This window comes from Schistocerca gregaria, chromosome 4 (genome assembly GCF_023897955.1).
Source record: "Schistocerca gregaria isolate iqSchGreg1 chromosome 4, iqSchGreg1.2, whole genome shotgun sequence".
Taxonomy (NCBI): domain Eukaryota; kingdom Metazoa; phylum Arthropoda; class Insecta; order Orthoptera; family Acrididae; genus Schistocerca; species Schistocerca gregaria.
The window spans coordinates 350,093,141-350,110,169 of NC_064923.1; the positions used below are offsets into that span (position 1 = coordinate 350,093,141).

The following is a 17,029-nucleotide window of genomic DNA, read 5'->3' on the forward strand; positions in this document are numbered from 1 at the left end:
CAGTTGTTTAGTAACATGATCTAAACTAAGTTCAGTGTCTGAGGAGCAATGTCCACCTTACTTCATAACAACAGAAATTTCGATTCTTGATAGTGCGTGTTTTTTTAAATTCTTTATTACAAGCCATAATAATTATAAAATGTTAATCCACTTCCTTATCTTATTAGTGGGTCAGAATAATTATACAATAATTATACAAATTACAATTTTCAAGTGAGCTACAGTTGGAATTGCAAACAATGGGCATTTAATATCAGATACCTACGACTTGTATCTATTTCTTATAACTAGTTCCTATCACCTGCAGCGCCACATGTGTGCCCCCCCTAGTACTGCACGTGGTGGATTCCAACTAAGATGGAAAGTCGTGCAGTCCACGCACAGGCGGTATGGGAATAGGGCTCTGGACTCAATCGGTGCTGGTTGTCTCAGTTGTTATTTTGTTCATGTCCCTCAGGTATTCTGTTAAAACATTTCGTAATACCTCGTTAGCCAATGTGTTTAGCAGTTGGAAAGTGTCTTCGCGTGTAAGGATTGGTGTGTGTCATAATTCGGAAGTCTGTCTCGAGGTGTAGTCGCAACATCATTGAGGAGGGGGCACTCGTAAACCACATGGTCGGGAGTACCCTCTGACACGCCACAGTAAAACGCGGGCGTAGCCCTCTTCCCAAACCGACATAAGTATGTCGAGTACGGTCCATGGCCAGTGAGAAAATGGATCAGTCCTCGTGCTGGCTCAAAGTATTTCATGTCCAAGCGCTCCCTCACATTTGGTATGAATTTGAAAGTTCTACGACTAATTTCTTCTACCTCCCAAGACGCCTGCCAAAGTTCCTCCCCTCTTGTCCTCCACCCTCACGCCCATAATGTCTTAGATTTTCTCAAAATTCCCCTTTTTGGTCCAACGCGCATTAAGTGCCCACTGGGAAAGTCACAGCAACGAGCAGTAATGAATACCTGTGAATGAGTAACGACAGGTTGCACGAGGCTAGGAGTTGGCGGACCTTCAACTGCTGAGCAACCAGGTGCCGTGACCACACAGTCCCACAAGGTTGTGAGTTGAAGGCAGCCAACACCCAAACAAAGTGCTTTAGGGAGCGGACTACAGAAGTGCAGCGTCATACGGAGCTCACAACGGGGGCAAAACGGCTCTGTCTGGCAAGCAGCAGCCAAGGCTGGTGTCGTGTAATCGTGGTGGCTGATGGTCGGTCGGAGCCCGTAGTGGACCTGATTCTCGAGGAGCGGCCGCTCGACCTAATTATGCGTTCACCGAAGACTACAGGCGTCGTCTCAGGTGGACAAGTAGCGCGCGAACGAGAATAGGTACCCGCGACTGCAGCGCTGTTGATCGCAACTGCACACTCCGCAACGGCGCAGCTTGCGCCCACAGGCGCTGTGGCGGCTGCAGCAGGCTCGGGAGCAGATGGCCACTGTTCTGTTGGCAAACGACCTTCGAGGTGAAGCAGGAGCCTCATCTAGCCCGCGAAGCATATACGTAATTGTGTTGGCGGAATACACAGGGGCAGGGCCTGCTTACGCCACAGCGTCGAACTTGGTACCTGACCAATTTCAGCTTGCCTCTACCCATTCCTGAGAAAAAGGCTTATTCACAGCTGGAAGGACAGACAGACAGGTACGGACAAAATAAAGTTATCTCAAAAGCGTTCCGTTTTTCCCTAAACACTAATTACTCTAAAACCAAGATACTTAGGCAATCTTTCTCTTTCAGGGATTGCGTGTTTAAAGGCGCCATCGAAATTGGGGTACAAGACCCTAGTCAACAACGATAGCGGACTATAACAGAGTCATGCAGTGAGCTGAGAGACAGCAAAGCCGAGCGTCGCAACCCCTCCCCTTCCTCCCCCTCCCTCCCACCACTCAACTACACCCCATCCCGAAACCCAACGCGGCAACGGCGTGCCTAGCTATACGAACAGAGTGATGGAGGCGATAGAGGCCAATTTATGTAGGACGCCGATAAAAGCAGAACAATAATCATCAGGGAACACCTGAAGATGGCAACTAGTCTCTTTGCCGAAGTATAGTGCACAACTTACCGTGTGATCCAGACAGTCGCCCTAGAGTTCTACAAATGACGATGACAGGACACTATGTCAAGCACCCACCTCGTTTTATGAACCACTCCCTCTTCCCCTACGCATCCTATCTACACGTAGCTATTGTGCTGTAAGATTGTAACCTGTTTGAGTATATCTGCTGTAACATTAAGCTTATTAGTGGCTATGTGTAACATTTTGGTTGTAGCTACGTGAAACGTCCGAGCCTAAGAGTTCCACCGTGTATGGTTGCCTACGCTATATGCAGCGTCTGTGAAGTCTGTAGATTTGACCTTCTAGAGCCGGCCGCGGTGGTCTAGCGGTTCTAGGCGCTGAGATAGGAACCGCGCGACTGCTACGGTCGCAGGTTGGAATCCTGCCTCGGGCATGGATGTGTGTGATGTCCTTAGGTTAATTAGGTTTAAGTAGTTCTAAGTTCTAGGCGACTGATGACCACAGTCGTTAAGTCCCATAGTGCTCAGAGCCATTTGAACCCTTTTTTTTTTTTTTTTTTGACCTTCTAGATGTGACTGCTGTGTAACTACATAAACTTTATGCCTATTTGTGATCTTTCGCCTAAACATTTATACAATCTTTAATTGTACAACATTGGTTTGTGTGGTAACAAAACCAACATTTAAGTACGTGACCATGTAAGATCCTTACATCATGACTGAACAATCACTGAATATAAAATATCCCATCCACAGCTACTGGTATACAGCAACACAATATTTAACGTATTCATAATGGGACATCCATAACTGTCTTTTGAATTATTCATGCTGAATAATATTCGTTGCAGTTGTAATTATAAAATTCCTTTATTTCGGTAGAAACGTGCGCGTTTCGGACGCTAATGTCACTTTCAGGTGCTACTGTAAGAACTAATGAAGACTAAGTAGGACGCTAAACAGAATTACTTAATATCAGAGAGGAGTGTTAAGGCCATAGACTATCAGTAGAAACGTACCTTAATTGCTTGCCACAAAACATGTAAGTAATGCAGAAAAATTAACGAATTTGACCAGTGGTATGAGAGAGCCTGTACGGGTGAGGCATGAAAAATATGGGATCGATCCATAAAACTTGAGGTAAAAGGTCAGGTAAATGCATTTTAAGTACACTCGGCATCACACTTGTAAGTTTTGTTGTACACAATTAAGGTACGTTCTTGTGATGGTACACAGCCTTGTCGCCGCCCCCCCCCCATAATGTTTCTTAATTTTATTTAGTGTGGTGTGCGTAGTGTCAGACCTTCGGTACACACACCATCAGATCATTTGGCTTGTCGCTCTAACGAAGTAGGCGAGTGTCAGAAATATGTCTCGTGGTCCTATCGTGGAGTGTTTATCTTCTGACTTTACGTCAGACGATAGAAAAGCCACTTGCACGCTTAGAGTAGCAGATTGACGGTGACCAACTTTAAACAGAACTTGATAAATTTTCACAGATATTTATTAAAATAAAAACATAGACATTGTCTAGCTACGTTAATCCTATTCTCACATATTTCTGATACTTCACAAAGTGTCTATTCATTTATCTTCATGACTATGTACAGGAATATGGTAATCTTATTAGGCGCAGACTGAAACTTGACTATAGACTAATGCAGACTGATGCAGACAAATGCAGACTGATGCAGACAAATGCAGATTAAGCAGACTGAGTAATTGGAGGTCTGTACATTCGTTATAATACCTCGCGCGTTCAGGTATCACTGCACGAGTGTGATCCGCAAGGAGAAAAGGTTCTACGTCAACAGCAATCTCATTGGCTGCGCTACATATTAATACACGGATCGGCGGAAGCAGAATTTGGTCCGTCTCTAAGACAGCGCCATCTAGTAGTGCGCTGTGGTGATTAGCGGGGCGCGCTCTAGTGGGAAAGTTGTGTACGCGCTGACTACGCGGAACTATGTACACAACATTTAGTACCCTGCTTAGTCTTCAGTAATTGTTACAATAGTACCTGAAGGTGGAATTAATGTCATGAAATAGGGGCAGTTTACATTCCTTTATTTAATGAAGGGACTTTCTAATTACAACTGCAGCGGATTTATTCACCACGAACATCACAATATTTCTTAACACATTGTTTTAGTACGATAGTACGGTTGACCTAACAACAGTAATTAACGCATGTACAAAATAAACATATTTGGTAGCCAGACGTAATCAGAATCTGCGCTAAATGAATTAACACTCACTGCTCACTTGATGTACTAGACATTGAACCCGGTCCTAAGAACGATATGGCTTATCTGTGCAATAACCGAAACGTAGCGCTACTGCAATGCAAATAGTCATGTGCAACAATATGCGCTGGGTGAAATCACGCTACTTTTGATATTACGGATATATAGCATGCTAAGTGCAAGGCGAGAAAGCCAAGTGCCAGCGATTCATATGATAGTAACCGGATAGCGCGAGATGCAATTCGTGTCTGGGTAAACTAAGTTTAGAGATCTTTTGAGTGAGCAAATGCGACTTAAAGGTCAGTTACTAATAACTAGAAAAGTATTGTAATTTATTTGAATATTAACTGGCGAAATTATAGAATGTGTTGAGCATTATTATTAACAATACTAGTAACTTTGAATATATAACAGTTAGCTCATGAAATGAACAATTTGGATAAAACTACCTCTTACATTTAGTACTTTAAAAGTAGAAGGCTGAAGGATGATGTGATCCTGAAGTTCATACCGTGAAGTGCTTAAACCAACAATGTTCTAATAGACAAAGCACAAGTTACAATACTGGAAATGGTGAAACTGAAAATGCTCCGTAAAAGCGACATTCCGTTTCATGTATTGCCCGCGCACGCTAATGCATAGCCAGATGTTACTTTATTCGACATGTTCCAAGCTGCAGCAACTCCATTCCGAAATCTGACTTCCACACCAGCACGTACCAAGTCAACACATCCAATTCTATCAATACTTGACAAATGAGTGCTAGCGGGAACGTACTCACTGCTCGACAATATAAAAAAGTATGGAATCTAAAGAGTTTTCCCTACCCATGCACCCAGGAAACAAACGTTGTGTGGCAAATATCTCTCATAATATAGATACATTACACAAGACATCATGTATTGCGAAGCAAAGTGTATTTGCAGTGGCGCAGCGTTTCAATATAAGCGTGTCTCTGACGACTTCAGACAACAGTTACAATTAAAACGGCGATTGCGACTTTCTCCTCTGGTTGATGCATTCTGAACCACAGGGAACATGAACACACTTTACACCGGATTTTGCTTCTATCTGTACAAGATAATAACCGCCTCCATAACTGCGCTAGCTAACGCCCGCTTGTGCAATGACACTCTACTCTCAGGTCAGCAATTTCGAATCCTGGTGGTGGAAAATTTTCACTTACAGTATTTGGCCGGTAATGGGAGGATAGATGGTGACGCGAAATTCCTGATCTCCACTCTTTGCGGCAGTATCCTGGATTAAATTCCAAACTTCTCCGCCGTGTCTCTGAAGTGAGAGTATGTGACACAGTTGCTGGTGACCCGTCCGGCGGATGGGGAAGTTAGGCTCAATGGCACCCTTGGTGCTATTCGAGAAGAATAGGCTAAGTGCGGACATTGGGTTTCAACCTCTCCCTTCCCTTCAACCATAACATAAACCCAACACTACACTGTACAAGCACACATTGTCGTGTCGTGACATAGGTGGGAGTGGGGGAAAAGGGGTTACTAGTCAGTCTCCACTCCCGAGCGGTACAGACCAGAAGGCAGGAGGACAATTCACAGTGAAGGCATTTGATTGTTTTCTTCTATCTGAGCCAACACTGGTACAGCCGCTTACTAGAAATGCAGGTGATGAGACTTGGTAGGGAACTCGTTGTGGAGACTCTTCTACAAACCGGGTTTTGAATTAGTTGTTTATTCCACACAGGACTAACTAATACACTGGAGGCTAATTCTAGTGTTAGAAAAAGCATGAATAACACTGTTACAACAGAAGCCAGTGCAGAAGTCCCAGGAGTGGATGCTAACCACAGTAGCAAACACTAGCATCATATTAAGCCAACCACTTAGTTGCAAATCAAAACATACTGAATGTGACACTGTTCACTGAGGCACTCCAAGTGAGAGAGCGGACTTACGGTCAGCTGGACCGAGGCTGGAGTCGACGGACGCGGATTTCGCGGCCAGATCATCTGACTGAGAACTCCGCCAAAATGCGGAATTTAGGGGTTTTAAAGAGTCGCGTGGGGGCACTGTTTTTCTCACTTAAAGCCACCCAGCCAATCCCGCAGGTCTCTTGCAGGCGCGTGCCAATCACGGATTAGTTAGTTCACCTCTACTGCTCCTAAGGCGGGGATGTTAATGCAGTTGCACTAACTGGGTCCGCATTTCGTATCAACATTGTTCAGCTGAAAGCTAAACGTAACTGCTCTGCCAAATAAGGTTTTCAACATTATTGTTATACGTCATTTAGCCCTGCCTCTAGGGCTCCCCGGAGTAGGGACAGATAGGTCAACAATTTTTTGGTGTTCTCGCTCTCTTTCTAACTCTTGTGAGCAAACTGACGTTGCTGTTCTCACGGCTGGTATCAAGCTGGCTTCATCGCTAATACGTGCCTGTTGGCTACAAAGTTCTACGGTGGCAACCTACTACAGCGTGTAGACGACATATGATGTTACATGTTAATTCCTTGAAGAGTAACTAGCGCCTAGGGACCGCGTCTGGGGGCGTCTGCATTTTCTCAAGGCTCTCCCCTTACTTCATGTACCGATATCTCTCCTAGTTTCGTCTGCCCCCGGAACCTTTCTGCTTCCGAGCCTTGGAGTGCCTGTCCTTTCTCACAGCTTAGCGATAACACTACAGTAGCAAAGAATAAACCTAGGACCTTGTCCAGGACGGTGATACAGGATTTCTGCATCTGCTCCCCAACATTCATTCCCTGAGTGCTGGAAATTGTTATGTAGAAGACAGCGATTGTACACAAGTTGAAGGGTATGGAAAACCTTCAACGCACCATGGAAGTCGTCAGCATTTAGGGCAAACATTACAGCGACACAGTGGTGATGGGTGGCGGTGCATATCTGAATTACACAGAGAGTGCACAAAACTATAGGTATAAAAGATTTAGAAAAATAATAAATGTCGAAAATCTTCCAGAAATGGTTGTTGTTGTTGTCTTCAGTCCTGAGACTGGTTTGATGCAGCTCTCCATGCTACTCTATCCTGTGCAAGCTTCTTCATCTCCCAGTACCTACTGCAACCTACATCCTTCTGAATCTGCTTAGTGTATTCATCTCTTGGTATCCCTCTACGATTTTTACCCTCCACGCTGCCCTCCAATACTAAATTGGTGATCCCTAGAAGCCTCGGAACATGTCCTACCAACCGATCCCTTCTTCTGGTCAAGTTGTGCCACAAACTTCTCTTCTCCCCAATCCTATTCAGTACTTCCTCATTAGTTATGTGATCTACCCATCTAATCTTCAGCATTCTTCTGTAGCTCCACATTTCGAAAGCTTCTATTCTCTTCTTGTCAAAACTATTTATCGTCCATGTTTCACTTCCATACATGGCTACACTCCATACAAATACTTTCAGAAATGACTTCCTGACACTTAAATCTATACTCGATGTTAACAGATTTCTCTTCTTCAGAAACGCTTTCCTTGCCATGGCCAGTCTACATTTTATATCCTCTCTACTTCGACCATCATCTGTTATTTTGCTCCCCAAATAGCAAAACTCCTTTACTACTTTAAGTGTCTCATTTCCTAATCTAACTCCCTCAGCATCACCCGACTTAATTCCACTACATTCCATTATCCTCGTTTTGCTTTTGTTGATGTTCATCTTATATCCTCCTTTCAAGACACTGTCCATTCCGTTCAACTACTCTTCCAAGTCCATTGCTGTCTCTGACAGAATTACAATGTCATCGACGAACCTTAAAGTTTTTATTTCTTCTCCATGGATTTTAATACCTACTCCGAATTTTTCTTTTCTTTCCTTTACTGCTTGCTCAATATACAGATTGAATAACATCGGAGAGAGGCTGCAACCCTGTCTTACTCCCTTCCCAACCACTGCTTCCCTTTCATGTCCCTCGACTCTTATAAGTGCCATCTGGTTTCTGTACAAATTGTAAATAGCCTTTCGCTCCCTGTATTTTACCCCTGCCATCTTCAGAATTTGAAAGAGAGTATTCCCGTCAACATTGTCAAAAGCTTTCTCAAAGTCTACAAATGCTAGAAACGTAGGCTTACCTTTCCTTAATCTTTCTTCTAAGATAAGTCGTAAGGTCAGTATTGCCTCACGTGTTCCAGTATTTCTACGGAATCCAAACTGATCTTCCCCGAGGTCGGCTTCTACTAGTTTTTCCATTCGTCTGTAAAGAATTCGAGTTAGTATTTTGTAGCTGTGGCTTATTAAACTGATTGTTCTGTAATTTTCACATCTGTCAACACCTGCTTTCTTTGGGATTTGAATTATTATATTCTTCTTGACGTCTGAGGGTATTTCGCCTGTCTCATACATCTTGCTCACCAGATGGTAGAGTTTTGTCAGGACTGGCTCTCCCAAGGCCGTCAGTAGTGCCAATGGAATGTTGTCTACTCCCGGAGCCTTGTTTCGACTCAGGTCTTTCAGTGCTCTGTCAAACTCTTCACGCAGTATCGTATCTCCCATTTCATCTTCATCTACATCCTCTTCCATTTCCATAATATTGTCCTCAAGTACATCGCCCTTGTATAGACGCTCTATATACTCCTTCCACCTTTCTGCTTTCCCTTCTTTGCTTAGAAATGGGTTTCCATCTGAGCTCTTGATGTTCATACAAGTGGTTCTCTTATCTCCAAAGGTCTCTTTAATTTTCCTGTAGGCAGTATCTATCTTACCCCTAATGAGATAAGCCTCTAAATCCTTACATTTGTCCTCTAGCCATCCCTGCTTAGCCATTTTGCACTTCCTGTCGATCTCATTTTTGAGACGTCTGTATTCCTTTTTGCCTGCTTCATTTACTGCATTTTTATATTTTCTCCTTTCATCAATTAAATTCAATATTTCTTCTGTTACCCAAGGATTTCTACTAGCCCTCGTCTTTTTACCTATTTGATCCTCTGCTGCCTTCACTACTTCATCCCTCAGAGCTACCCATTCTTCTTCTACTGTATTTCTTTCCCCCATTTCTGTCAATTGTTCCCTTATGCTCTCCCTGAAACTCTGTACAATCTCTGGTTATTTCAGTTTATCCATGTCCCATCTCCTTAAATTCCCACCTTTTTGCAGTTTCTTCAGTTTTAATCTACAGTTCATAACCAGTAGATTGTGGTCAGAGCCCACATCTGCCCCTGGAAATGTCTTACAATTTAAAACCAGGTTCCTAAATCTCTGTCTTACCATTATATAATCTATCTGATACCTTGTAGTATCTCCAGGGTTCTTCCATGTATACAACCTCCTTTCATGATTCTGAAACCGAGTGTTAGCTATGATTAAATTGTGCTCTGTGCAAAATTCTACCAAGGCTACCTCTTTTAGCCCCAATCCATATTCACCTACTACGTTTCCTTCTCTCCCTTTTCCTACTACCGAATTCCAGTCACCCATGACTATCAAATTTTCGTCTCCCTGGTATATACTTAATAATAACTGTTGCTGACCTGCAGCGGGCCAATCAGCGATTCTAATCACTAGGCATCGCACCGTCTCATGAAGAAACAGCGATACACTATTTCAGTCACTGGAGCCACCTACAGCACCCTGGATCTAGAACTTGTCAGTGGTCTCCTGTACTGCAGCTCAGGCGGAGTCTCGCACTATGGTCGTGTTTTCCCGTCGTTTTCGGTGTGATAAGCATCGAGGATGGCCTCTCCAAACGAAGCTTTGAGATCGTCGAGGGGGTCTTCACTTTCCTTCAACGAGAAGCCCCCGTTGTCGTTCTGTGCCATGGACTGTATGGTAGTAGGGCTTGCTTCGTACGGTATATGTGAACGACGCCTCTACACTTCTGTCTTTTGAGTGAGGGGTCATGCTACTCTAACTGGTATGCGACATCCAACAAGTGTCGAAATTTACGATATGGCCCACAGCAGTGTTTTAGTAACTTTTGCAACTGTTCCACATTACACACAGGTGTAAAAATCCATAAAAACTCTTCTGGGCTGTATGTCGCCTACCTTTTCTTAGCGTTACACTGTAGTGCTGTCGATCTTTCTCCTGGGCATCCAGCGTTCGTATGCGAGTCTGCTGCCTTGTTTTTCAGTCCTGGTGATGAGATATCTCAGGTAGTCATCCCAAGTGTCGTCCAGTTAAAACGAGAACAGTGCATCCATTGTCGTTTTAGCCTAGCGTCCACGGAACAGAAAGAACAGCGTGTCTTCTTTCGCTGTATTGTATACGAGTGTCACTATCTGCATCGTAGTAGAACATCAGGATAGCTGACGGTAGACTGGCACCTATAGCCACCCCATTGGCCGATAGTTCCTCTCATACAAAGTTCCGTACATTAATGGAAAGTCTCCTTTAGTCTGTTCCCTCTTCCTCAAGACTTCTATGATTTTCAATAGTGTTGGATCTTCTTTCTGTTCAGCAGCATTGTCATTTTATGCAGCAATAATTGAGATTTATTTTATACTCCGGTGTACTGCCAAAGAATTTCTTTAAATGCAACAGTGCATACGTGCCCTCTCTTCTATACGGCTTCAGGACGGAATCTTCAGGACCAGTGCCGTCAGTCTATCTGATGGACCCTTCAGGCGAATAGCCAGCATAGACGAAGGTGAGCCGTCACAACAGCTTGCCAAATAAATGCAGCCGGAACTTGTCAATGGCCCACAGAACTGCAGGTGTCTCTTTCTCTATTGTGGAGTAGTTCTTCTCGGACAACGGGTGTACTCGAAAGTATAAGCTATTGCATTTTCAACACCTTCCTGAATGTGCACTAGAGCTGCACGTATAAATGCACATATAAATGCTAGCCTCGGGGCGAAGTTCTGTCTTACCATCACGTCATGCAATGCTAGGACGGCGAATGTATTAGCTCCTCCTTGAGGACCAGGAAATAACTTTCATGTACTTCACTCGAGGGATATTTGGCGTCTCACTGCAACAGTTCTCCCAAAAGACGTCCCTTGGGACAGATTATAAATCGTTGATGGTAACAGCACAGTCCGAGAAAACTTCTCACACGAATGCGCCTAGGAGTCGGAAAATTTGTGACTGCTCTAATTTTTTCTGGATTAGGACGGAGTCCATCGCCATTCACTAGATGCCCCAAGATCTTTATTTAGTGGGCGGCGAAGAGGCAATGTTTCGCGTACAGGCGGAGGAGGAGGTGGAGGAAGAGATTAGTGTTTAACGTCCCGTCGACAACGAGGTCATTAGAGACGGAGCAAGCTCGGTTTAGGGAAGGATGGGGAAGGAAATCGGCCGTGCCCTTGCAAGGGAACCATCCCGGAATTTGCCTGGAGTGATCTAGAGAAATCATGGAAAACCTACATCAGGATGACCGAGGCCTGCGTTCGATACATACTTCTATAAGTTTCTCAGGCAGCTTAGACGTTTTTTAAATGTCTTTGTAAATCGATATAACAAAAACACGTCGTCCATTTAATTTGATGTAGTAAGCTGACCGTCATATATTCGAATGTGGTTGTATTATCACACAGGGCAAACGGCATGATTTCGAACTTGTAGATACGCTCAGGATTTATGAATGCAGTGTTTTCCCTGTCAGCCTCATGAACATCAATTATCCAGTAGCCTGTCTGGATGCCAGTAGTTGAGAAATATTTTGCTTTTTTCAAACATTCGAGAGCGTCATTATTGTATGTCAATGGAGAGACATCGTTCTTCGTGATTTCGTTCAGTCGTCGGTAGTCGACGCAGAAGGGTCGTACGCTTTCTTCACAAGGCCCACAGGAGAGGACCATGAGCTGCTTGGTCTGTCTTTTCTCCACTGTGTATTTGAAAGCAATCGAAAGTTGGCTCAGAACGGATATCATTGTACTTCATTCAGGCCAGATCCTATTGGTAGATCCATAGGAGCTAGTAACTTCCTCCCTATCGTTTTCTGTCGCTACAGCGCAGCACAACTGTTCGTTGATCACACTAAATTGCACGGCTGCCCGTACAGATTTATCTTTAGACTTGAGCTGTGATAAAGTAGCTGTCGGTCTGCAGTACTCGTAGTTACTCGTACAATAACTCTTATGCGACATAAGATGGCGTAACATAATCATTTGGAGCAGTGGCCGAGCAGTTCTAGGCGCTTCAGTCTGGAACCGCGCGACCACTAAGGTCGCAGGTTCTAATCCTGCCTCGGGCATGGCTGTGTGTGTTGTCCTTAGGTTAGTTGTGACTATTACAACGCAATCTATCATAAAGCGAAAAAAGTGGTCCAACTAAAACATTCATATTTCTTTACGTACTACACGACTATGTAATAAAAAATGGGGGTCCCTATTTGAAAAAACGCAGTTGATATCCGTTTGACCTATGGCAGGGCCATCTAGCCGGCCAACATTAGCGCCATCTGCTTTCCCCCTTCAAGCTATACAAGTTTCGTTCTTCGTAGTTTCTTCGTTTGACTCTTATTTCGTGAGATATTTGGCCCGGTCACTATATATATATATATATATATATATATATATATATATATATATATATATGTGTGTGTGTGTGTGTGTGGTGTGTGTGTGTGTGTGTGTGTGTGTGTGTGTGAGTGCGTGTGTGACGAATCCAATACTTTACACAACATAAAACGTGAAGTACAAAAGTGAATGTCACGCATTTGCTTGAAGATGGTATAAGTCGAAATCAGCTATTCGTACAAATTAAATAAAGATCATTAATACACAGCCTACAATGGACCGTGTTATCTTTTGTTAAGCTTTTAGACGCTTTAGACCCACAGAGAACCAAAATTGTTATTGTTATTATTATAAATATTACTATTATTATAACTATTACTATTATTGTTAGTGTCAGAGATTAGACACAAAGCACTAGCAGACTGAAGTCTTTAATTTTCTTCCAGTTTGAAGCAAAGAGTTCAGCAATCAAGTGATTTACAAACTATAAGTATAGTGTACGATTTTAACTTGGTTAATTTCAATGGGATAGAAGGGTGGGGGGGGGGGATCTGCAAAATGTGGGTGAAGCACTGTCGCTAGGGAGAGGAATAATGTAGCGGAAGCACGTTTTGTACCAACTGTCTGCCCTCAGCGTGGACATTAACTTTCTTTCCTGAGCAAGAGTTGTAGGTAGATAGCACTCGCTCTCCACGTTGAAATGCTTCATCATGCTATAATAAAAGATTGTTAGAAATTAGTAGTACCAACAGTCTCACTGGCCTATTACTCACCTACGGAAACTAAATAACATTTACCTTTGGTCATCTTTATATATAAAATTCTCGTGTCACAGTGTTAGTTGCAATACTCCTCTTAACAGGTCAATCGGTTCTGATGAAAATTTACATGTATATTCGGTAGGTCTGAGAATCGGTCGTAATCTATTTTTCTTATTTTCTGGACAAAACTTTATATTTTTGCTTTTTTATGATATGGCATTACAAAATACACCCAACCCTAAATTTTTACCCTTCTACCACCAACCCCTATTTATTAACAGCGATTTCAGTAATTACAAAATTTTCAACCCCGGTTCATAACTGATCAATTATCACTTGATCATCGGCTCGATCGATTTTGATGAACTTTTACATGTATATTCGGTACGTCTGAGAGTCGGTCGTAATCTATTTTTCATACCCCTAAGTGATACGGGTGGTCAAGCCTCGGTCGATAACTGATCAATAATCACTTGATCAGTTATCCCCGCCAGGTGTCTACCGGTGACAGTCTTTCACTATTCGATAGACAGGTAATTGAAGAAAACGTACCAAAAGCAGCGACTCGAATATCCCTACCTGAATCGACCTAACTAGACTGAGAAATTTAAGTAGGTAGCACGAGTCATTCGGCAAACCGACATTTAGGCCTAGCGCACACGCATCGATTTTCATCGTACGGAAATACATCGTACGATCAAATTCCTTTAGTGGAACAAAGATGTTCGTATGTTCCCCTTTGTTCCTCTAAAAGAATTTAATCGTACAATATTTTTACGTACGATAAAAATCGTGGCGTGTACGCTTGGCCTTACTCATAATGCTGGCGAACACGTTCCGACACGAAATTGCCGCTATGTTTGTATGTTCATGGATGAGCCGTGTATCGGCTACAATTGTTAAATCCACACGATCTACCGTAGAAGCGCTAGAACTAATAGTGGCCGATACTGCCAGACTTCCCCCTGAGCCTTTTCTCACTCCCTACACAGTTTTCGGCCATTATTATTATTTGTGTAACGAGCTCCCTCCAACAACAGCTATTGTGTTACACGTATACATTGTGTTACACGTATACATTATTCTTATGGACTAGGGATAATTTATATGGCAAAATAACGTTTGCCGGGTCAGCTATAAAATATAAAGATTTTCAGAGGCGGAACGAAGTTCGCCGGGTATAGCTAGTTTTAAAAGTGTGCGAAGATAATTCTTTTTCATTCTGAATTTTATTCCGGAGCTAATTTTGATGATGATTGTGGGAAAGAGGGAGGGGCTTGGGTAGTAACTAATACCTAATTGCACTTAGGGGCAATAGTCTCAGAAATATTGGGAATCACTACTACAGGGGAAGGCAGTTAAGACCCAATATGTACAAGAAGCAAAACGGCTCTGAGCGCTATGGAACTTATCATCTGAGGTCGTCAGTCCGCTAGAACCTAGAACGACTTAAACCTAACTAACTTAAGGACAGCACACACATACATGCCCGAGGCAGAATTCGAACCTGCGACCGTAACCGTCGCGCGGTTCCAGACTGAAGCGCCTAGAACCGGACGGAGAAGCAAAAAGAACAATAGCAATGAAAGTAAAAGAGAGCAGTGCTCGGATTAAAAAGAGTGTTAGAGAAAAATGCGAACTCTCTACATGCTATTTAACCTGTCCAGCGAAGAAACACGGAAATAAAGGAAAGATTGAGTAGCGAGATTAAAATTCAGGATAAACGATGTCAGTGAGCCGCGCGGGATTAGCCGAGCGGTCAAGGCGGTGCAGTCATGGACTGTGCGGCTGGTCCCAGCGGAGGTTCGAGTGTGTGTGTGTTTGTCCTTAGGATAAATTAGGTTAAGTAGTGTGTAAGCTTAGGGACTGATGACCTTAGCAGTTAAGGCCCACAAGATTTCACACACATTTGAACATTTTTGATGCCAGTGATAAGATACAGCGACGACATTCCTACAAAATTACAGGGCCTATTGAACGGGATGAACAGGCTAGTGAGCACTGAATGTGGACTGAAAGGAAACCAAAGTTAATACAAGCCATAGGAAACATTTCGTTGCGCGCCTATACTTCTGCTGAGTATGACTGTAGGTGTACAGAGGCTGCTTTATGTCGCCTCATTTCTGAAAGCGCGACCTTCACGGCTGCTCCTGCGTGTCTCTTTGTGACGCAGGCCCGGGCGACGCCTGCGACTATGACGAGGACTGCAGCCGCACTGACACGTCGCTGTCGTGCATCGAGAACGTCTGCGCCGCGGAGAGCAGCGCCGCAGCCTCCAGAGCAGTGGCGATTGCCAGCGCTTATGTAGAGAGCAGAGAGGATGACGGAGACATTCCCAGTAAGTACAGCACGCTGTAATAACTTTGGTCTGAAGCATCCTAACAGACTAATACTGTGTACTGGACCGGGACTCGAACCGCCCGGAATCTTGCCTTTCGCGGGAACTGACCGTACTGGGTTCCAGTCCTAATCCGACACTCAATTTCAATCCTGTGCTTTGCACTGCAAAGGGTACTTCCAATTCTACTACGTGTTAGCGCTCTTTCCGTTCCGCGTATGGAACGTGTAAAGACTGATAGTTTAAATAACTGTGCACTCTGAAAATACTCCAATCGTGTCGTTCTGGCCCCTGCTGCAGTGATGTGTATGGGATTCCTTATTATAAAACTTGATTCTTGGTGCACAGTTGTAATCTGTATTCAGGCATCTGCTACCGTCAGCTTCTCGGTGACATTCGCTCATGGGTCAAGCAAATCCGTCAACATTCATGCTGAAACGGTCCTAACTTCTCTTTTGAATAGTTTTTAAACTACCTACCACCACGATGTTAGTGAATACGGTTTTATAAAATTTAGTGATAAGGGACCGTCAAATAAAAACAAGTACATAAGGAAAAGATTAAGTAAGTAAGGTGATTACTATGTAAGTCTGCATGTTTTTGTGGCCGTTGTCACCGAACGTAAACTCTTCTGGGATGTTAGGCCGTGTCACTTCTTCTACACGAATGACGTCTCGACCCCACTGCTGGGTTTTTCTTCAGGATCTTGTGGTGTCCACGGTTGACTGAGCTTTGAACACTGAAACTTACTGGCAGATTAAAAATGTATGCCGGATTGAGACTCGAAGTCGGGACCTTTGCCTTTCGCGGGCAAGCGCTCCACCAACTGAGCTACCCAAGCATGACTCAGGCGCCGTCCTCACAGCTTTACTTCTGCCAGTACCTCGTATCCTACCTTCCAATTTTACAGAAGCTCTCCCGAGTTCGAGTCTCGGTCCGGCACACAGTTTTAATCTGCCAGAAAGTTTCATATCCGCGCACACTCCGCTGCAGAGTGAAAATCTCATACTGAACACTGAGTTCAGTCAGCCGACACCACAATATCCTGACTAAGCGTCCCACCATCAACACTTTACTTACATTAATGTCATAGTTACTACTTCCTTTCCACTCTAGTCTGTGATCCATTCTTTTCCTCTCTTCTCTACTGACATAATTTACAATGACACCAAAAAAAATTAGTATAAAGTAATGAAATTTCGGAATGTATTTGTCTATGAAACATATTTAAGTCATTAACATTGCAAGTTCACAGTTTAGTGTAAGCGTGAGCTAGGGCATTGCAAAAATGAAATGTTG

The 17,029-nt window shown here is 43.5% G+C and overlaps 1 protein-coding gene across 1 annotated transcript in view; it reads left to right on the top strand.

Annotated features, from left to right (window-relative positions):
* LOC126268020 (multiple epidermal growth factor-like domains protein 6) overlaps window positions 1-17,029 on the top strand; it is a 166,608-nt gene that overhangs the window by 60,757 nt on the left and 88,822 nt on the right. Inside the window, exon 5 of the mRNA XM_049973432.1 lies at window positions 15,566-15,730. Within this exon, the coding sequence (XP_049829389.1) occupies window positions 15,566-15,730 (165 nt within the window). The remainder of the gene's footprint in view (window positions 1-15,565; window positions 15,731-17,029) is intronic.